General features: G+C 33.1%; 1 protein-coding gene across 8 annotated transcripts in view; it reads right to left on the bottom strand.

The window, feature by feature from the left end:
• Nucleotides 1-24,133, bottom strand: part of EVI5 (ecotropic viral integration site 5) — a 307,393-nt gene that overhangs the window by 151,225 nt on the left and 132,035 nt on the right. For 6 of the 8 annotated variants that reach the window (XM_077120262.1, XM_077120264.1, XM_077120268.1 and 3 more), the window contains 3 exons: nucleotides 18,870-18,923; nucleotides 12,382-12,414; nucleotides 11,615-11,761 (listed from right to left, as the gene is read on the bottom strand). In XM_077120262.1, the coding sequence (XP_076976377.1) occupies nucleotides 11,615-11,761; nucleotides 12,382-12,414; nucleotides 18,870-18,923 (234 nt within the window). The remainder of the gene's footprint in view (nucleotides 1-11,614; nucleotides 11,762-12,381; nucleotides 12,415-18,869; nucleotides 18,924-24,133) is intronic. The other 2 variants (XM_077120265.1, XM_077120269.1) reach the window with 2 other exon arrangements.

The raw sequence follows: 24,133 nt of genomic DNA, 5'->3' as shown, positions 1-24,133 counted from the left end.
AAAATAAAAGATATTAAGAAAGTGAAAATACAGGCTACAAAATGGTAGAAAATATTTGTAAATCATATCTGTTAAGGGTTTAAAATCCAGAATATATAAAGAACACGTACACCTAAACATCAAAAAGACAACAACAAAAGAAGATAACGTTGATATCAGTATTATTCTCACAGTAGCCAAAAGATGGGAAGAACTCAAGTATCTATCAACAGATTAAAGGATAAACAAAACGTGGTATATACATACAATGGCATATTATTCAGCCATAAAAAAGAATGAAATTTTGATACATGCTACAACATGGATGAATCTTGAAAACATTAGCCTAAGTGAAATAACCCAGATATAAAATACAAATATTGTATGGTTCCATTTATATGCAATAGTTAGTGGTTCCACTTATATGTAATACTTCTTGTAAGGGGAAGTTTGAGGGAGGGGGTAGCTTCTCTCCAGAGCAATGAAAAAAATTTTGGAAATATTGGTAATGGTTGCACAATATTGTGAATGTAATTGACGTACACTCAAAAATGGTTAAAATGTCAAATTTTATAGTAAAAACTTTTAAAAGGCTATTGGGATTAAAAGAGATAATGAATAATAAAGTGCCTAGCATGGGTTTTTTTGCAACAAACTCAAATTTATTTTCCCTACAGGGCATAACTGTGTTATATACATCACTGATAAAGGATTTATATCCAAAATGCACAAAGAACCCTCAAAACTCAAAAATAAGAAAACAAATGACTCAATTTAAAAAATGAGCAATGAAAATGAACAGACACCTCACCAAATATATCTATATATATGGTAAATCTGCTTATAAAAAGATATTCAACATCAAATATCATTAGGGAATTGCAAATTAAAACAAGGTACCATTACATACCAATTACATGGTATGTACATGTAGAATGGCTAAAATGTGAACCATTGAAAACACCAACTGCTGCTAGAGGAACTCTCATTCACTGCTGGTGTAAATGCAAAATGGTACAACTAATTGGGAAGACAATTTGGCCATTTCTTACCTGGCCAAACTCAGACTTTCCATACAATCCTGCAATCATACCCCAAGGTTTTTCCCCAAATGAGCTGACAACTATGACCACCCTTAAGTTTCTAGCAGTTTTATTCTTTTTTTTTTTCTTTTTGGACAAGCAATTTTATTTTTACATAAGATAGAATTTACAATGTAGATATAACAGGCATTAATATTTTTGCACAAAACAACACAGTATATGCACATGTGTTTAATTATACAAAACAGAATTCCATTTCAAGATGGTAGACCTGAGGAAATGTAAGTCTCTCTCTCTCTCTCAATTTTCTGTAAGAAAAGCAGTACTTTTTTTTTTTAAAGTATAAACCTCCCCAAAGAGTAATGACAGGAGGGCCATTGGTGATTGAGAGAGTTCAATAAATTTCCAGAAGAAAGAAAAGTGTTGAATGAAGGAAAACGGAGCAAAGGAAGTGGCTACTTAGCATATAAACAAGGGACAGGGAGGTTGTACAATGAAGGGAGTCACCCTACTTGACAGACTCCAGAGAGGATCCAGATTCAGAGGCAACATATACAGCAGAGGTAGGCAATAAGAATGGATATGAAAACAGGGAAACTGGTTGAAGTCCTATATAAAGACCAGCCAACCAGAGCAGCTTTATTCTTAATTGCTGAAAACTGGAAGCAACCATGATGCCCTTTAATAGATGAATGAATAAACAAATTGTGATACATCCATACAATGGAATATTATTAAGCTATAAAAAGAAATTAGCTACCAAATCATGAAATGACATGGAGGAACCGTAAATGCATATTGCTAAGTGAAAGATGATGATTTAAAAAGACTACACAGTTTATAGTTCCAAACATTTGACATTCTGGAGAAGATAAAACCAAACAGACAGTAAAAAGGTTAGTGGCCAGGGATTCAAGACAAGAGTGGGAGGGATGCACAGGTGGAATACAGATTTTTGGGTAGGGCAATAATTTTGTATGTTATCTTGGTGGATATCTGACATTGTGCTAGAATTGTATTAACACAAAGAGTGAACCCATACGTAAACTATGGATTTTGGTTAATAATAACAATTTATTATTCATATGTGAGAACTCCGTACTTTTTGTTGTATTTTTTTATAAACTTAAAACTGCTCTAAATATTAAAGTCTATTAATTAAAAAAAATAATAAACCTAGTGGAAAACTATTTTAGTCAGCCCTACCTTCACTGAACACAGTCTATGGTGTTTAACACAAGTGACCATTCCATGGTTCTGCTATTTTCTCTGGCTCCACTGCCAATTCCACTACTTCACATTTGTATGTAAATATATGTGTATGTGTTCATAAGTTTGTGTATATGTGTGTATATTAATCAGTAGTCCCTGGATTTCCATCACTTTGTGTTCTCTCTCAATCTTTCCTGTTTATTTTCTTTTTCTATAGATTTATCCTGCGTGATTTCATATACTGTCTGTATAATCTGTATGTTTAGGCAGTATCAAATACTTTGGATATTGTCTATATATACAGTTTATAGAGACAGTAGATGAACTCACCATAGAAAAACCTACAAAATAAGAAAATAAAGAGGGAAGGGGGAAGGGAGGGACAAATAGCGAGAAGAGGGAACACACAATGATAGAACCCTAGGGACAACTGATTAATAGATTGATAGATACAGACAGACAAAGTAATGAGTGATGGCTTTCAAGTCCTTATTTCCAGTAAAGATCTTTCTAATAAGCTATGGAGATATACTCACAACTTCCTACTGGTCATCTCCATATGAATGTCCTCATGTTCACCTGATATGCAACATGTGTCAAAACTGAACTTCCCTTCTTTTCCTCTTCATTTATTTACTACCCTGCTAAAATACCACTACCCGATAACTGAGCAAGTCATAAACCTCCCTTCTCTTACTGAACCCATACCATTTAATCACAAAATCTTATTAATCTTTCTTCCAGAAAGCTCTTGAATGTGTGTCTGCTCCTATCTTCACAGTCATTGCTCTATGCCCTCCTTTGAACTATTAAAGTAGTCTCAAATTCATCCCCTCCTAATTTTTATAGCCTTTACTGTGGGAATTATTATTTAATATTATGTTACCTCCCATGTTAAATTGTAATAAATAGAAGGCAGGTGTACAATACTACTATCTGAACCAAAAGATGTTTTCTGACCCTATTGTTCTGAGCCTGAAGAAATTTTTATTTCATGTTTATTAATGTAAATATGTTAATCAAAATTATGTAAGTATTGATACATTTTCTTTAACATAACACAGTAATGGAATAAATATAAACTCCATTAAGCCAATTTCACTCTACTGTCAATTTTTCTATATAGCAAGTAGCCCTGTCCAATTATATCCAAAATAATCAAAAGCTATTTTCATTGGGATCAATTCTTAATGGGTAAATTTTACAAATATAGGATTAGATTCATTGATTAGAGGTTAATTTTTGTTGTTACTGTTGTTTGTTTTTTAGTCCATTTTAAATTTGTCCCAGTAGAGCTTCTGCAATTAAATCTTCCTTTTCAGTCACTATTTCTACCAAGTACATTTTTCCCAGTTGAAATTTCTGCAGATCTAAATTTGGTCAAAAGGTGATATTTCTGCCAACGGTTAGACATTTACAAATTTTGCCAAGTCAAATTTAGTTCATTTTAAGTTTTGGTTTTTATTATTAGAAGTCTATACCATTGACTGAGCAAATTGGCAAAGTTCTAATAGTAGAATATTACTATTAATCATAATGATAGCTAAAATTTATTGAGCACTCACTATGCGCCAGGCATTGTTCTACAGTATAAACTCACTTAAGACTCAACAATTCTCTATTATCATTACTGCCATTATACACAGGACAAATTGGGACACAGAGAAGTTAAGAAACTTCCAAGGTCACATAACTAGAGAGTGGCAGAACTGGTATTAAAATGGCAATGCCAAAAGATGCTGCTCTGAACTGTAAACTACCTGAAGCTGGCAACTTTTTTGATTTATTAGCCTCAGAAAAATATAGTGCTTTTCATAAATAGATTTTAATGTTTATGATGACATGATGATGACTGCAGATAATTGCTGCTGAGTGTTTTCTATGTGCCAGACACATGCTAAGCAGTTTATTTCTCATCTAACCTTCACCACAACCTCTACTTTACCACAGGCTCAGCAAGGTCATACAACAAACAGCAATGTTGAAATTGGGAGTATGTACTACTGAACCAATGTTCTTAATGTTTAAGCCATGTGCTTGCTTCGGCAGCACACATACTTAACCTTTAAGCCATATAATTATTGAAATAATATTTTTTAAAAGCTAAATATATTGTTGTTATACATATTGTTATAGGAATTAATGGTATAATGCTAAAAAGAATTCAAGTTTTACAGGTTTTATACTTTCGGTCTACAAATTAGTCTGACAAAAAAACAAAATACTTTGTCTCAAAATGACATCCTAATAATAAATTCTTAGAAGAATATACTTCACATTCAAATTATTAACTTGGATTTTGCATATGGAAAGATTTAGTGGGTTGTATGCAGGACAGATGATCACTGTTAGGCAAAAAAAAGTCTGTTACTGTTTTCTATTTAGAGATTAAGCATGGTTTAAGATGATGTATATAGTTGCCAAGTTGACAAGGAGTGATCACTGTAATAGTTAGGTTCAGGTGTCAACTTTGCCAGGTGATGGTGCCCTGTTGTTCTGTTGCTGTGTACTTAAATTATCAGCACGCGAAATTTATCTGTGGCTGATTACATCAGGGTCGGCTAAGGGGAGTGCCTCCCACAAAGAGTGACATTTAATTTATTTAGTTGGAGGCTCAAAAGAGAGCCATCAGAGGACAGCTCAGCAGCTCAGACCCAGATGTTTGGAGATGCAGAAAGGACATGCCCTGGGGAACCCTTTGAACCCAGAAGTTGGGAGAGAAGGTCACCATATGCATTCCCATGTGACAGAGAAACCCAGGTGAAAGTTAGCTGTCTTTCCTCTGAGGAACTGTAAATTTGTAACAAAATAAATCTGCTTATTAAAAGCCAAAAAAAAAAAAATTAACTTGAACAGATACACGTTTTAAATGAAAACTTCTACATTTATGATGGTTGATAATCAACATGGGGCCATTTATTTAGAAGTCTATAAATAATGAATTACACCTCACTACGTATATAACAAGAAGTTACCTCTGTCAGAAATTCCCTTAATGTTTCTGTAGTACCAGCAATCACATTCCAATGAAACTGACATAATTTTTTTTTTGTAAGTGGAGCCTCTGTTTTTTTCAATCTCATGTGCTTAACCTGATGTTATCAAATTTACAAAGCTAAAAATAAGACACAAAGTCAACAGTAATATATTTTGTTTGTGTTATGAATACAAAAAAAAAATGAATTCTCACATTCAGTGTTTGAAAGATATATGAATATAATGAAAAGCAAATATTTGTATTTTGGGAGGTCTCTTGCATTTTTAATGAACAAATCCAAATTAGAAAAAGAACTCTCTATACAACTGTATTAAATATTGCATTAATCTAATTTAGATCAAACTCTTTGATCTAAGTACAAGCCCTAACATTTATGTCTTTTTCAGGAAGCCACACATTCCAGAACTCTGTACTCTTCTCTTTCATAACACTTATCCCAAAGCTAATTAAACAATTAATTAGCTGTGCAATTAATTTTTTGTACATACTGATATTTTGTTTTATGCTTTCATATTTTACATGAAAGAATCAAGTAAATTTCTCATAGTTTAGAAAATATCATGGAATTTGTTAAAATCAATAGATAGAAGTGAGAAAAACTTAAAAACCAATAGTTCAGCTTACATACCTGAAACTCAAACATTTAATATTTCATCACGAATTTTAATGAATTTTTTCTTTAATTATAGAAGTTGTGCATTTATAGAATAGTCATGTATAAAATACAGGACTACCATAGACCACCACATAATATCTTACACAGGTGTACATTTGTCACAACTAATGATAGCACATTTTTATAATTGCAATATTAACTATGACCCATGGTTTAACTTAAGGTTCACTGTTTATATAGTGTAGTTCCACAGATTTCTTTTTAATGTTTTTTTTTTCCCTACAGGAGTAACTTTATTTTAATGGGGTTGGGGTGGGGGCTTGTGTATATATAAAGATGTGTACATTTTCATGGCAAAAAAAAAAGCTAAAAAATTTTTTCACAATTAACTTTTAAAATTGTGTCTTTCTGTATACCATGCGAAGAAAACCAAGAACAGTTTGAGTGATTTACGTTGTATTATCATAAATGAACTGCGCTTTTCATAGTCATGAAAAACTGAAAGTAATAAAATAATATCTGCCAAATTAGCTAGTTAACTCTTGGTTTAAAAAAAACAACAAAACTGATAGATAATCGGTGCTAAACATGGGCTATGGGAGGTTACTGAATGCTATAAAAAGTTTAGTAAATAACCTATTAAGTTGATAGTTAAACTATTTTTTATTAGAATGCCTACATAGTAATCTTGAACAAATCACTTCTCTATAAAATTTAAGATATAATGTTATTTGTTTCAAAAAAATTAACAATGTGGGGGGATGGTATATTTGTACTGTCACATTCAAAAACATCTGGGAAAAAAATCTATTAAAAGTCAAGTGGTCCATGCACCTATTCTCTGAGACCAAAGGATGAAAGGTTTATTTTGTATAGAACCTAAATTTTTTGTAGCACATAATCTAACTCAACCTGTCTGGAAAGATCATTTAAACAATTGAAACACAAGCAGCCCAGAATAAGAATGAGGGCCTTTAATACTGTAAAATGTAATGTAATGGCTGGATACATCCCACAATATATTAAGTAGATAATCAAAAAGTATTGGCATTGCTGGGTGGGCCATGGTGGCTCAGCAGGCAGAGTTCTTAATACTTTAATACTGTAAAATGTAATGTAATGGCTGGATACATCCCACAATATATTAAGTAGATAATCAAAAAGTATTGGCATTGCTGGGTGGGCCATGGTGGCTCAGCAGGCAGAGTTCTTGCCTGCCATGCCAGAGACCTGGGTTTGATTCCCAGTGCCTGCCCATGCAAAAAAAAATAAAAAGTACTGGCAAAGTCCCTTGAAGAATGGGGGAAAAAAAAATATGGAACTATTAAATTTTACCATCAGGGAATCCCCTGATAATGTGTCAAAATTAGGGACACCCAAATCAATAGGCTAAACTCTTGATTGTGAGACTTACTCTTGTGAAGCTTACGTAGGTAGCAGAAAAGCTTAGCTTACCTATAGGTATGCCTAAGAGTTACTTCTGGAGGACCTCTTTTGTTGCTCAAATGCGACCTCACTCTCTCTAAGCCCAACTCTGTAAGTGAAATCATTGCCCTCACCCCTATGTGGGACATGACATCCAGGGGTGAAAGGTCTCCCTGGTGGTGTGGGAGATGACTCTCAGGGATGAATCTGGCCCTGGAACCATGGGATCAACAATGCCATCCTGACCAAAAGGGGGAAAAGAAGAGTAACAAATAAGTTATCAGTGGCTGAGAGAGTTCAAAGAGTCAAGAGGCTACTCTGGAGGTCACGCTTATGCAAGCTTCAATTAGATATTGCTACCTATTACAACTTGCCAAACCCCAACCAAAACGATTCCAGTCAAACCTAAAGAACACCTAGGGCAATATATAAGATTCCACAAGGGTTCCATGCATTAGAGTAACTTTCCAGAAACTTACAACCTCCAGATGAGTGCCTGGACCAAATAAGTCCTAAAACCTAGAGGGCCCAGCCTATCCAGAATATCAGCTAGTTCCTGCTCCCTACCCTTTTTACTGACAGCCCCTTTCAACATGAAAAGGTTAGAAATGCCATAGCCCAAATACTCCTAAAGAGTGGGATAGAAAGATCAAAGGTAATGGTGGAGTTATACAGAGAAGGTAGGGTTTAACAAACGAATATGATTGCTGAATCATTAAACTGACATCTCTTTTAGTCTCCAGTATCTTAGAGCAGCTAAAATTGTGGAATTGTAACCCATGCCAAACTCTGAAATCTGTTCCACAACTAATTGTTGTACTATGAATTGAAATTTATTGCTTTTTTGTATATATGGTATTTTTCACAAAAAGAAAAGGAAAAAAGTTGATTGTGATGATAAAAAATATTTATTCCTTCTAGCTTCCTATATTCTGGAGCAGCTAGAAGGAAAAATCTAAGAGGATGATATGGTAGCCCATGACAAACTCTGGGATCTGTCCTGTAACTACCTGTTGCAGAGTGCTTCGAAAACTATTGCTTTGTTTATATGTTATATTATACAATGAAAAAAAGTTAAAAAAAAAAAAAAAAGTCAAGTGGTCCATGGTGCACAGGTGGTTCAGTGGTAGAATGCTCAAAAATCAATGTGAAATCAATATACTGTTTAAAGATTTGATATATTGAATTTCCTTGAAAAATTTAAACAACGCTTTTATGATTTGTTCCCAACATGAAAAATGACAAACATCCTTTCAAGGTGGAAGTTTATCTTTGGTTATTTACATACTCTTAATTGCAGATGATTTTTTTTAATGTTGAAGGAAACGCTAAGAAAATGATTACTTCCATTAAAGTGCTCTTTCATCTATTATTGAAGCTGAAAGGAAAAGATAATTACATATGAACATAAAACATTTCATCTGTAGACTAAGGCCAAATTTAATTTTGGAAGAAAATCTCTGCCCAGATTTACAAGACTTAACAGTTCACCAATTTAAATATGTAAAGTCATCACTCTATTTTAGATTTTTATAAAGACAACTTAAAATCAACTAACCAGCATTTAAAATCAAATGGCTTTTCCCCAAAATGTCGCTAAGTAAATGGGAGTGTTTTTAATAAAGGAAGATATGTTCAACATTAACTTTTACTTTCATAAAGAAAAACAAAACCCACTAGTTAAATCAGGTGTGGGCTACTGAACAAATACATTTTCTAAAATTACCCTCTGAAAGATTTCACATCTTCAACTAATAAACTATTAGGTTTTAGTTTATTAATATTTATTCATGTTTTTAATCTAGATAACAGTGGTTTTTATTCCTCATAGTAAACTCTTGTTTCTTAAAAGTATTACATTATTCATTCATATCCCTTTCTAGCATTATGAAAAAGGTCAGACAGTATCTATTTTCCCTAAAGTCAGAAATACCCACAATCACTTTCCAAAGATATTCAAAGCAGATAAAATAGTACAAATTTTCTTCAAGCGACTTAGAATACAGTGGGGTCAATATGTTTCCGGGAAATTACTCTTCTGAATTTCTAGGTTTTCGTTACATAAAGATTACTAAGCTATATATTTGAACTTTGAACCTAATGGCAAGGCTATATATTCATTTCTGAAAAATAATCTTATTAAGCTTATTGTTCTTAATTGAGAGTATTTAATTCTTTCGGAATTTTGCTTCATCATTCACTATATTAGCTACATTTTAAAAACGCTTTACAAAATTCTGAAACATACATTGTAGATGAAGATTTAAGCCATAGATTAAAATACTGGATAGCAGAGGTATAGGAGACAAAGACCTTTGACCTCGTTTCACTTGACTAGTAATAGTTTCTTGATACAGTCATTCACCTACAAAACCACCTAAATTTACCACTTTCATCTAGATTTCCTGCCTTGTCTAGCAATGTATCATGAGAGGAAACTATCAAATAATTTGTAAAACTGAACTTATGACAGTTTCGTTTACTACAAAAACAATATTAGTTTACTATGACTTATACACAGTGAGCTGACTTCTGTTGATTCAAATTTACTGTTCTAATGTTCACATGTAAGACATTCTTGGAACTTTTAAAAAAGCATCATCAAAGTTGCCAATCTTCTTTTTATATATCTTACCTTTATTACTTAATGTAAGAAATGTTTTTGTCTACTTCAAAACCTTTATATCTCCTCTTTTCTAAAATCCCTTTAAAATAATATTTCTATGATCATTCTGCAAATTATTTTAATATCTAGGAATATGCACTTTCCTTTGAAAGTGGAAATTTAGACCACTGCTCCTTTACTATCTCCCACCTATGTTTTGTATTACTACTTTATATGTCTGCTTTACAATTTATCACAATTAAGGAAATTATCCCCTTAGTGAAGAAAAATGGAATTAAACTTGAAGAAGAGATCTACATTCTCTTTATTCATGTTAGTCCCACAATGTGGGTCTTTTTTGTCCTTGAAAAAGAACACAAATTCTTTTATTTCATGTAGCAATTTTCAAAAGCTTCAGTTCATTCTGGACAGTTGAACTGTTTCATTATAAATGAACATTCTATACATTTACATATAGGTCTCAACATTTGAAAAACAATGTAAAAAAGTAATTAATACATGATTCTAATATATTATGGCTGTAGTTTATGCCAAAAGCTAAAACAATACTTAATATCTTTGCTTCTGAAAGAATCACGTTGTACTGCTAATTCATTTCAGCTTAATTCCCAGGCATGAACCACCACCCCCATCTGCTTTTTCTATTTTAATGCTGTTATTATTGACATTTCATACAAAGATAGACAAAATTAGTTGAATCCCCACCTTTTTATTATTCTTTTATCATTTATCTCATTTTTCTTAGCCATTCTCAAGAAAATATAATTGATAAAATTGATGTTTATGGCTTCTGTCAATTGCCAACTTTTTTCTTTTAGCTTTCCAATTTTTGTGCCCATATGTTGTTTTTTTATTACACTGAATAGAAGTAACATCCAACTTTGCAGCCATTGTATTTGCCTTCTAGACCTGTGTGGAGATCTAGGTTTAATACAAGTTTTGCTTATATATAATAAAAAATATATTGTAACAAGTTTATTGTTAAAATAAAACTCCTACTTGAAAACAGAAGCAATAAATAATATCTTTTCAAAGATAAACAATTAGCTTTTCTTTTTGACCCTCATATTCCTAAGTAAGAATACCTTACTGTGAATGTACCAATAAAAAATGATGTCTAAGCTGCAAAAGATACCTAAACCTACCATTGGTAGGTTAACAAATTTCGAAACAAATTTTTTTCATCTTGACAACTTCTCTTCTCTTGGAAAATGTAGGTATATACCTTAAAGCCCATAATTCAATACCTGGGTGAAGCAAGTCTAGTCTAAGATACAAATCACCTCATTATTAAACTTTAAATGAGATAATTACATATGTTGTGCAGGTTAGCTGATATTTCATCTGCACAATGAAAAACTGTTAGGATTTTTAAAATCCTAACAATGGAAGTTAGGATTTTAAAACTTTCTTTGGAAAAATGATTCCTATGATGAAACAGATTTCTAAAATTTAAAATGCAGGTCTGATACATAACTGCATATTTTCTGTTGCTTGGAACCAAACATAAAGAAAGGAAATAGTACCTATTTCTAAGAAAACTGTGTAGAAAGAAAAAAAAAGTTAGAACAATGGATCCTTAAGAATTCAATTAAAGTAGAAAACAAAATTATTTAAAGCAAAAGCACAGAAGTTGTGCTAAAGAATTTTTTTTTTAAATAGCTTTAAAGGGAAGGGGGTGAGAAAGATGAGAAAAAGCACTACTGACTCCTTACCCATTGTTGTTGGTGCTGGAGCTTCCTGATGGTATTTTCAGCTTGCTCCAGTTTAGCAGTGGCCTCATCACTCTGCTGTTTGATGGTGGCCAATTCCCGTTTTATGAGGTAGTTTTCCTCAGCCTCCTGGGCTCTTGTCACTTGTCCCTTAGGACATAATTTTTGTGTGCATAAGGCAATTTAGGATAGATTCAAGAAAGACTGCCTTTGTGAGGTTTAGTTATTTACTTCAAAATATGTAAAAATTTTTAAAAATCACCTCAGAAATTTTAGAACAGCTTAGATAATTATTAGCTAGATGCTCATTACTGTCGAATTTTGGAAACTAAAAGAAAAAAATTATCTGAGAATCTTGAGAACAATTCTTCCTTTAGTCAATAAAAATTCAATTCATGCAATGTTACTTGGTTGTACATGCAGGACTAAAATTTTCAATGAAAGTAGTTAATTGTGCAAAATCCATTGATTACCATTTGAAAAAAATACTTATTAAAGTTAGCTTTAAAACGTGCAAAAGATTATTTTAATACCTATAAAATAAACCAAAATAACATATTGCTATCAAGAATTAAGATTATGCCCAAATGTACCACCCAAAAAAAAATATTTCTAGAAAAATGCATGTAAAATTGCATGCATTAAAATGTGAATTTCTAGGTTTAGGACTCTAGTTAGACATAAAGTTAGAGAAAATGCTAAAAAATAATAATAATAAAATAAAATTTAAAAAATTTTAAAAACCCAAAAAAACCCCAAAAAAACTATACCTGGATCAATCTATCTGCCAAGGAAGCACTTTCCTACAAAAGGAAAAATTCAGATAGAAATATAAGAAAAAGAAATAAAAGTAATAAAATTAGGAATAAGAAGAAACAAAGTGTACCCAAATTCCACCTACTTTTCATTGCTAATCAAAATTGTCATTTAAAATTTAAAACTATTTTTATAGTTTTTATTCTTAAACCTTAAGAATGTGTTTTTATTCTTAAACCTTAAGAAAAATTCATCAAAATATGGACAGACTGCTGAAAATCATGTGCTTCTAGAAAAGGCAAAACACACATTCCAAGTGGTTTTCATTACTTGGTGCAAGCAAAAATCGTATTTGTAAAGCATACCTTTAAATCTTTATTTTTAGAGACAATCACTCTAAATGTCAATCTGCTTATATGAAAGGGAGAAGGAATTTGAGTAAGCATTTCCACTTATAACAGGAGACAGCAATTTGTGCAACAGCAATATCCAAAGAAGCAAAGCAAGGAAAATATGACACATGATATGCACTGCAATAAAAATTAATGAGCTCAACATAGTAAATAAGCAATAATTGAGTAAGTTAAATGTTTTGACTACAGATTTTAGTTAATATGCAAATATTTATTAAATTCTAAGTGGCAAGGGACACACCTAGTCATTCTGAGTCTGTAAAAAGGTACTTAATTTTATAGAAGCAAAATCCAAACTTACACTTTTCTACAACATCTTTATCATTATTATGATTTAATGGACTAAAAATGCTTTTACTGTAAAAATGTCATATTCTAAATATAAAAGACCACTTAAGAAGATGTATATTTTACTTTTAACTGTTTAATTATTTTTTTAAAAACAAGTAATTAGCTCAACCTTAGCAGAGAGAACAAAAAATTAGATTCGTCTTCAAAAACACTAATAATCTGAGGAAAACATCATGAAAACTATTTTAGACTTCATACAATATACCTGCAAACTATTATATAGCAAAAATAGATATGCAATAAGCATCTCTCGTCCTTGTGCCATGCTACGTAACATGAAATCATTACTTTTCAAACAAAAGACAAAAACTATCCATATTTTCATTTATTTATTTCTTAAAGTTTGAGCTGAACATTTCAGAAAAGGTTTTAACATATTTGGCAATACCATAAAGGGTCCTTTTAAACCTGTTCAGTCTCACATTTGGTAAAAAAACAACAAAACCAAAAGAGTTTATGAATTGAGATGTTTTTCTTTTAATAAAACAAAACTCTCTACTTTTATTACTCAATGGCATCAGAAATAGGACTACATCAAAAGTACAATATAAAAAATACAAATTTTCCACATTTTCCCAGTTACTCTATATGAAAAAGAGAGAAATAACAAGTGAATATGAAATAATTCTAAGAAGACTTCTGGGAAAATTATAACATAGGGAGGAAGCTGCATGGCTCACTCCCCTCACAAAACAGCAAGTGTACAGGAAGAAACTGTCTAAACCAACTACTCTGGTGCTCTTGAGACCAGGGAAGTTCTGTGCAGTATCCAGGGAATTGCCCGGGTCAGAGGCTCTCGGTAATTCCCTACATATTGCTGGTGCCTACCCCTAAACCTCAAGTGATCCATCCGTGCCTGGTGGACTGCTATAGACTGGGACAGCCAAGGAAGTCCTCTACCCCAAATTCAGAGAGAGATGCAACCCACTACTGATCCAGATACTGGCAGCGAATTTAGACATCTGGATCCCACTATTGTAGCATGTCCTGGTAAGTCCTGCTGTGCCACTGTTTCTACAGGTCAGTGGTAGAACTGGCAAAGGCTAAAATAGCCTGTCTCCACAGGACTGAAGAGACTACACTTCCAAAAAGCTACCTGCTACCTGCTAGGCAGTTCAGGAAAGTACACTTTGTTTTTTTCTTTTCTGTTCTTTTTTTTCGCATGGGCAGGCACTGGGAATCAAACCCGGGTCTCCGACATGGCAGGTGAGAACTCTGCCTGCTGAGCCATGGTGGCCCACCCAGGAAAGCACATTTTTGGGGAACCATCAAAAAGGAGTTTGGCAAAGAGCATCACCTGCTGGGCAGGCCAGAAAAGTGTAACCTTGTGAAGCTTTAAGCACTCGTTCCTGACCTTTTCCCAAGAGCCATTTGGCTCTCATCTGTGACTCCTGTGTGGACCTGGGTACCTGGCCCTATTTTGCCTGGGAAATACTGAAGAACCAACTGTCAAAGAAGAACCTTAACAAAAACCCAATAAAAAACAAAACTCTAAACAAGAGAGAGAAACTAACCTTCAGAATAAATTCATCAGGGGATAATCAGATGCCCAAACATCAGCAAAAAATGACAAGCCATACTCAAAAACAGGAAGATATGGCCCAGTGAAAGGAATAAACTGAAAAGTTGGAGGAGATATAGAATTTGAAGCAACTAATTAACAATGCTCAAATGAAACTCAAGTCAATTCAAGGAGATGAAGGAAAATAGAAATAAAAGATAAAAGGATATGAAGAAGACAATGGGTGAGCATATAGAAGAATTAGAAAGTATGCAAAGAAAAATAATAGATCTTATGGGAATGAAAGGCATAATAGGTGAGATTAAAAATAGACTAGTGGCACACACCAGCAGATTTGAACAGGCAGAAGAAATGATTAGTGGCCTAGAAGATAGACATTGAAAATCTAAGACAAAAAAATAGAAAGGAGAATGGAAAACTTTGAGCAGAGTCTTAAGGTAATGAATAACAGCAGAAAGCACATTAACATATGCATCATGGGTGTCCCAGAAGGAGAAGAGAAGGGAAAAAAGCTGTAGAGTATTTGAGAAGATAATGGGCAAAAATTTCCCAATTCTTATAAAAGACATAAATATGCATATCCAAGAAGAGCAACAAACTCTAAACCAAATAAATCTGAATAGACTTCTCCAAAACACATAATAATCAAACTGCCAAATACCATAGATTAAAAAAAAATTCTGAAAGAGTAAAACAATTAAGCGCTGATTTCTGATCAGAAACCATGAAGGCAAGAAGGCAGTGGTATATTTAAGATACTGAAATAAAAACTGCCATATAAGAATTCTTTATCCACCAAAACTATTATTCAAATATGAGGGTACATTTATAATATTCACAGATAAGGAAACTCTGAGACCAATTATAAACAAAAGACCCAATACTAAAGGGAGTTCTGCAGGTTGAAAAGAAAAGACAACAGAGATGTTTGAAGGAGAATATAGAAATGAAGATTATCAGTAAGGGTAATTAAAAGGATAAAAAAGGAGGATAAAATAAGATATGACAAATAAAATCTAACAGATAAAATGGTTGAAGCGTTTTTATAGTAAAAACATTGAATGTTAAGGAATGAAACTCTAGATGTGAAAGACACAGACTGACAGAATGGGAAAAAAAAGAATCTGATACCTCTATACACTGTTTAAAATAGACTTTGGACACAAAAATGTCATAAGGCAAAGAAGACACTATATATTGATAAAAGGGGCAATTTACCAAGAAGAAATAACAATCATAAATATCTATGCAACCAATAAAGGTGCCCCAAAATATATGAAGTAAACATTAGCAATGCTGAAGGGAATAATAGATGTCTCTACAATAGTTGGAGCCTTCAATACAACACTCTTATCAATAGACAGAAAATCTAGACAGAGGATCAATAAGAAAACAGAACTTGAATAATAAGGTAAATGAACAGGACTTAAAAGACTTTTATAAAACTCTACACTCCAAAGTAGTAGGATATACATTCTTCTCAAATGCTTACGGATCATTCTCCAGGACAGACCTCCTGTTGGACCACCAATCTGGTCTCAATAAATTTTACAAGGCACTTTCTCTGATGTAATAAAGACGGAAATCAATAATGGGCAGAGAACTGAAAAGTTCACAAATATATGGAATTAAACAACACACTCAAGCAATCAGTGGGTCAAAGAAGAAATCACAAGAAAAATCAGTAAATACCTTGAAACAAATGAAAACAAGAATGCAACATACCAAGGAATGCAGTGAAAGTAATGTTGAAAGGAAAATTTATAGCCTAAACACTGAGCTTAAAAAGGAAGAAAAAGCAAAAACCTAACTGAACACTGGGAGGAACTAGAGAAAGAACACCAAACTAATTGGAAAGCGAGCAGAAGGAAAGTAACAACAAAGGTTATGGCAGAAATAAATGAAATTGAGAACAACAACAAAAAAAAATACAGAAAATCAATAAAACCACAGCTGTTTTCTTGAGAATATCAAAAGAATCGACAAACCCTTAACTAGAACAACAAAGAAAACAAACAAAATCAGACAGAAGATTCTTCAGCAAATGTGTTGAGAGAACAGTATACCCGTATCTCACATCTTACAGAAAAAATTAACTAAAAATAGATGAAAGGCCATTATATAAGATCCAGGACCATAAAACTCCTAGAAGAAACATACTGAAACATCTTCAACATCTTGTGGTAGGAGGCAGTTTCTTAGACTTTAAACCAAAAGCAAAGAAATGAAAGAAGAAGTAAAAGGGGCCTCCTCAAAAAAAAAAACAAAAAACTTTTTGCTTCAAAGGACATTGTCAAGAAGGTAAAAGGCAGCCTACTCAATTGGAGAAAATATATGGAAACCACATATCCAATAAGGGTTTAATATCCAGAATATTTAAAGAAATCCTATAAATAAAAAAAAAAGACAATACAATTCAAAAATGGGCAAAAGACATGAATAGACATTTTCTCAAAGAGGAAATACAAATGGCTAATAAACGTGAAAAGATTTTCAACATCATTAGCAATTACGAAAATGTAAATCAAAACCACATTGAGATGTCATTTCACACCATTTAGAATAGCCACTATTAAACAAGCAGAAAACCACAAGTGCTGGGGAGGACATACCGAAATAGGAACACTTATTCACTGCTGGTGGGAACACAGAATGGTAGGTCCCTGGTGGAAGACAGTTTGGTGCTTCCTCAGGAAACTAAGTATAGAATTGACATATGATCTGGCAATCCTGCCAGTAGGTATATACTCAGAAGAAATGAAAGCAGAGACATGAACAAATATTTGCACACCAATTTTCATAGTGTCATTATTCACAATTCCCAAAACATGGAAGCAACCCAAGTGTCCATCAGCTGATGAATGGATAAACAAAATGCAGTTTATACATACAATGGAACATTATTCAGCTATAAGAAAGAATGAACTCCTGATGTGTGCAACAACAGGGATAAACCTTGAGACCATTATGTTGAGTGAAATAAGCCCGATACAAAAGACAAATATGGTATGATCTCACTAATATGATCTAAATATAATAAGCAACCTCAAGGAGTTGCTATCTAGAATATAGGTTACCAGGAGGTAGAAGGAGGTTAGAGAATGGGGAACTGATGCTTATTTGTGCAGAATTTTTTAATGTCTCATTGTAAATGTCTGGAAATGGGTAGAGGTGATGGAAGTACATTATCATGTGCGCAGATAACAGTCCTGAATCATGCATGTGATGGTGGTTGAAAGGGGGAAGTTAAGGGTCATGTACATCACTAGAAGGAAAACTAGAGCATGAAACAAGGGACTGTATATATAGTAACCCTACTGTGGATGATGAAGGTGGTTAAAAGCCAAATATGAGAATGTTCTCCTATGAATTAGAACAAATGTATGTCACAACTACAAGGTGTTAATAATAGGGTGGTATATAGAAAAAATATATATCTAATGCAAATTATGGACTATAATTATCCATAATATAATATGGATATCTTAATGTCCTTCGATAAACTGTAACAAAGGTACCACACTGATGTTAAGTGTCAATAACGGGGGTTATAAAGGGCATGGGGTTCTCTTCTTTTAGAGCTACAAGAATGTTCTAAAATTGATTTGGCAATGAAAGTAGAGCTCTGTGGTCATCCTAAGAGCCACTGATTTGTACATCTTGGATGCATTGTTTGGTGAGTGAATAAAATTGTTTTGGAAAAATAAGCAATTAATTAAAAATTCTAGGAACCAAAAGTTTATGCACAATTCCCTTGTGTTGAAATCAATGTGCTTGTGAATTTTTACATAAAAATTTAGTCACTTTGACTAAGCTTAAAGAAATCCTAGACCTTAAAGGAATCTTTGACACATTTAACATGCGGCTAGAAAGGACAACATGTGAAAACATCAGAAAGAATTCCCAACTAGATTAACTCCAGAAAACACACTTTCTGGAGACTGTATATAAAGAAGATAAATAATACCATTATGTTACTCTAACTCATTAATGAACTCAGTTACAATTTGAAGTTGAAAATTCAAGAATGACTAGTACTAATCACTTTTTATTTTTATTATTGACAAATTATTTAGTAAAGCAGTAAGAGCTAAGCAAGCTAAGCAGTCAATACAATTCAAGAGACTTGTGCTATATTTTTTGAGATTTTATTTAAAATACAGAAAAAATACTGCACAATCCATTAGCATTTGCATATAAGTAGTCATTTACTTACTTTTTCTAATGTTTCAATGCGCTGTTTTAAAAGTCTATTTTCTGTTCGTAATCTCTGGGGGAAAAAAAAAAGTTTTGTTTGCAAGGATTCCTAAGAGGAAAAAAAGTTCTAAATCATAGTCCTTAAAATGTACTACTTTTTATAAATAAGGAGAAAAGCTAAGGAATGGTTACATAATTTATCATCTATGAAATTCTTAAAATATCAGAGTAAGAAATATATGGCAAAGGAACTGATCAGATTTATCATTCCAGCTATGACTGAACTTTAATATATAAGCTATAGTACGAACAGAAATAACCCTTTCTCTTCTGTACTTACAATGACCCAAAATCAGTACTTTCCTATGTCTTAAAATTTCCCATGATTCTAACTTACCTATCTCCTACAAACCCTAGCTACACAGTTAATATTCAAATGTCTGTTGAATGAAGAAATAAGAAAGCTGAAAAACGAATGGCCATGGAAGAGTTAAATATCAAGTTAATGTCAGTTTAAAACTAGAACTAGATCCATAATGTATATGGATGCCAAGTTGCAAAATTCCTTACAATCCGAAAATACAAAACAACTGGTAATTAATTGTTTTCTACTCAAGAAAATTACAAAACTCCTATTACTAGTATTTTATCATTGTTCAAACATGAAAAAAAGATTTCTTTTTGAAATCTTCACCTACTCGGTCAATGCCTGACATCCAAAGACCTGTGAAATTACTGTTACTATTAAATTCAAACCACGCCACTTAAGTTATCTCTTGAGTGGCAAATTTATTTGACATCACTCTAGTTTCAAATTCCGCCTTACCTTTTTTTTGCTCCAGTTTGCTCCAGAGCTCAATCCAGCCTTCCTTCAACCCTCCCTTCTTTCAAATTTCTGCTAAAAATGTCTTCTCAGAAAATTCTTCTGGTTGAATCCATTATTTTACTATTCCAGACAATATAATTTATATAACATATAAAGTCTCATTTTCAAGGAAATGACTATGAATTCTGGTGTCTTTTTAAATGGACCACACATTGGGATCAGTAAATTTTAAAGTTATTACACAGATAGCTCATGAAATTGGATTTTCTTGTTCTATTCACTAGAATATATATTTAAATGATCTGAAAAGGACATTACTTTATGTGTGATCCCAGACTACAAAGAAACAGCTTGAGGATGAGAAAATGTTCCTCATTTCTTGGCCATCCCTACTGTGTGCTACATAATGGTCTACAAAATTAAGCAATTATTAAATGCTGATAACTATGGAAAGCCAAAAAAACCAACCCAGATTCTCAAAATGGTCTCAACATATTTCATGTAAAAAACATGGATCATTTTCCTTAACCTAAAAGATTTAGAAAGCTAAAACTGAGTGAATTAATGCTATAATAGAAACAATTTTAAAATAATAAAATTCAAACTAAAACCATTCACCTGGATTTCCATCTCCCATCCTCCCTATATTCTTTACATTTTCTGAAATCTATTTTATTATAAATGAAAATCTAAAGTAATTTTCCCCCAAATATGTACCCAAATGTCTTAGCACTGCTTTGTAGATAAACACCTTTTTACGCGCAATAAACCACTTCATCATGAGCTGATATACAATTTATGTTTCTTTTTTTATAAATATGATTCCAGGGTTTCCTAATAAGTTTCATGTGTCTCTTTTTTTTTTTCACTAGTATCACATTATTTCAATAATTATAGCTTTGTTACTCCTTTTAATAACTGAAAGAACTAGTTTCCCACATCTTACATTACCTTGTCTGCCCCTCCAATCCCAGCTATCAGTATATCTGGTAGTTAAGTGAGCAGGTTTTGAATTTAGGTAGATTTAGATTAAAATCTATTCTCCAAAATTAATACCTGTGCATGTTATTCAATACTTGAGAATCTCCATTTCCTCATCTAGCAAATTAGAGCAATACCAACAAGGGATATCAGAAGAATTAGTGAGATACCACAGTGCCTAACATACCAAACTACATCAATGCTATGTATTGCTCATTATTATCATGTTTTTTTTTTTGCATGGGCAGGCATCGGGAATCTAACCTGGGTCTCAGGCATGGCAGGTAAGAACTCTGCCTGTTGAGCCACTGTGGCCCACCTGCTAATTATTTTTGAAGTTGGGCATGCTTATTATTTTTCTCTGTATTTTAGAATCAGTTTTTTTTTTAATTCCACTGGAATATAATTTGGTTGGAATTGTTAAAATGTATTTGCAGGGAAATTCATATCTTTATAAAACTGTTTGTCATCAAGGAATTTATTCTTGTCTCTCCCTTTATGCATCTTTTTAAAATTTTGTGTATAGTTTCCCATAGTTAACATTCATACAAGTTCTAGCCTACTCTTTGTTGAGGTTATTCTTAAATATGCTTTATTATTTAAATGGAACCTCTTTTTTCCAAGAAATTTTTGACTGTTTATTACTTACAGGAAAGTTAATGATTATACTGTATCACTTGACTGAAACCTCATTAAGTTTCCATTATCTCCCTTTTAAATCATATATTCTGGAGCTAATGAAGAGTGTTTTCTAAACTTTAACATGAACCACAAAGAGAAAGACCAATAGATCTGATTACATAAAAATGTTTAACTTGTCTATTTAAAAAGTAAACAAATGCCTTTTGTGACCTACCAAATTAGAAAAGAGAAAATGAGATTAAATGAGACTTAGGAAGGTTGTCATGAAATGGGTACTGTTGCTAAGAAGCATACACCCTGGAAAGATTCTTCTGAAAATATATTAGGTACCCAGCAAAAGTCTTGAAAGGGCTAATATCCTCTAACCCAATAATTCCACATTTAACAACTAGTTTTGGAAAAAAATCTAGGTACCAAAAAACGTTATATACAAAGATGCTCAAAATACGAAAATCTGAGTTTCAAACAATACACTTTGCAACCATCATTGCTAATTTGTTCCAGCTTACTCACTTTATGAAGTAACCCAACCCCAACAATTCCCCTTTTCTTGGGACAATCCATTGTTCCCAGCCACTTTTTATTGTTCTTCATTCCTGATGACCTCCCTTTCCTCTCTATTAAGTTTAATTTTCAGTTATAGACGCTCCCTTCTGTGTATACCTCCTTGCCCCTCTCTCCCTTGGTAGTATACTTGCCTGGTGAAACCACCACTCTGGGCCAACTTCTGCACTTCTGTGTATACTATACATGACTGAAGAAAAATACAACCATGATGTTTATTTAAATTCGTGAGTACTAAAATTCAGTTGGGCTCTTACAGTTACCTAGCAATAATGTATTTCCTTAGTCCAATTTTTCTTACTTTCTCTCCTGTTACTGTAGATTAATTATCCATGTTATGTCTAATCCAAGTTATGTCTCCTCTATACATGCCATATCCCACACCCTCCTTCTGTGAGTAATTATCTCCCTTTATACAACATCAATTTTGCCTAATTGATTATCACCATAAAAACATGTAGTGGCAATTTCTCCCACATTTAAAAACCAAAAATCAAAATCACTACTTCCCATTCCTTTCCACTTTAAAGCAAAATTACTTGATAGATATCTATACCCATTATCCCCCAATTTCATCCCTTCCCTTCTGTTCCAGTTAGGTCCTATTCTAATTTTCCAGTCTTTTCAGGTTTATCCCCATGCTGATAAACTCAATGGTCATTATTCAGTCCTCACCTCACAAAAAGTATCTTCAGCATTTGACACAGTAAGTTCTCTCTTTCTGGGAACACTCTTTTTCCGTTGGCTTCCAGAAGCCATGCATCCCTGGTTTTTACATGCCCTTCTTGGCTGTTTTCCCCTTGTCTTCCTAACCTTTAAACATCGGCTTACTCTTGGGCTCAATTCTCGAACTCTCTTCTACACCCACTCCCCAGGTAATCTCATCCACTCACAAGGCTTTTCAATACCATCTTTGTGATTGCCAAATTTATTAGCTTGCTCTCTATGAACTCCACATCTGAATATTCAAGGGACGATTTGGGCATTTCTAAGGCATCTCATTCTTAAAATATCTAAACTTGAGCTCCTGATATTCTCCCCTAAACCAAATCCTCCTGCAGTCTTTCCCATTTCAGGTCATAGGAATTCCATTTTTATAAATGTCCAGGTCAAAAAATTAGACTCCTCCCCCTTTTCATGCCTCTACATTCAATCTGTTAGGTTTTATCTTGAAAATGTATTCAGAATTCAATTACTTATCACCACCCCAGTCTAAGTCACCATCATCTCTTGCCTGGATGACATCATACATCATCAGCCTTCTTCTAGTTGGTCTCCTTGCTTCTGCTCTTATCCCTACATTCTCCTCTCAAAGCAGAAACCAGAAGGATCCACTGAAAACAAGTCAGATTTTGTCCTCCTCTACCATAACTCCCAATGGCTTCCCATCTTGTCTGAGTAAAAGTCATAGTCTTACCATGTCCTACAACACCCTATGTTACTTGCAAGCTCCTTCATCAACCCCGTTATACTGTCACATCCACAATGATCTCCTTATTATACCTTGTTGGCACACTTCTATGCAGGTGTTGCCCATTTTCCAGAGATCAACATACCTAGTTACTGCACTTCCTTCAGGTCTATATTTAAATCACCTTGTCAACCTTTCTAACTTTTCAACCCAAACAACCATTTTATATTCCTCTTTCTTGAGTACTTTTTCTCATTTTATTTTTTTATATTTACTTTTTAGTATATTTTCTGACTTACATACTAGAATAAGCTCCATGAGGACAGGAATTTATCTGTTTCATAGCCTACAACAATGCATGGCATATAGTTGGGCACTATGAGTTATATACACACACACACACACACACACTCAGTACGAATTACTGAATAAATTATGCTATGATGCATGCACTGGATATTCAGGTTTTTCATTAAAGTTAAACTGCCACAGAAAAACGGACATCCAAATTCTTCTTACATCACTCTTAGAAAGCAGCACAATTTATATGCTGAAGAACACATTTGGGCCTTGGAAGAACACAAACTAGAATTCAAAATTCTTGAATTTCACCATTTTCTAGCAATGTTATCACTAGAATATTATTTAAGTTTTCTAAACCTTAGTTTCATCACTAGAGAAAAAGGATAAGAATCTTTCTCACAAGGCTGTTATAAGAATTAAAGGCGATGATGCATGGAAATGACCCATAACATATTAATTGTTGAATAAATGTAAGCTCCAACCTTCCTACTACCATATATTGATTGTTAAATATAATTCCTGGAAGTCTTTGATAATATTTCTCATGTTTTATTTC

Source organism: Tamandua tetradactyla, chromosome 11, assembly GCF_023851605.1.
Source record: "Tamandua tetradactyla isolate mTamTet1 chromosome 11, mTamTet1.pri, whole genome shotgun sequence".
NCBI lineage: Eukaryota > Metazoa > Chordata > Mammalia > Pilosa > Myrmecophagidae > Tamandua > Tamandua tetradactyla.
Note: the sequence above shows the minus strand (reverse complement) of the source record. Positions and strands in the feature narration are given on the sequence as shown.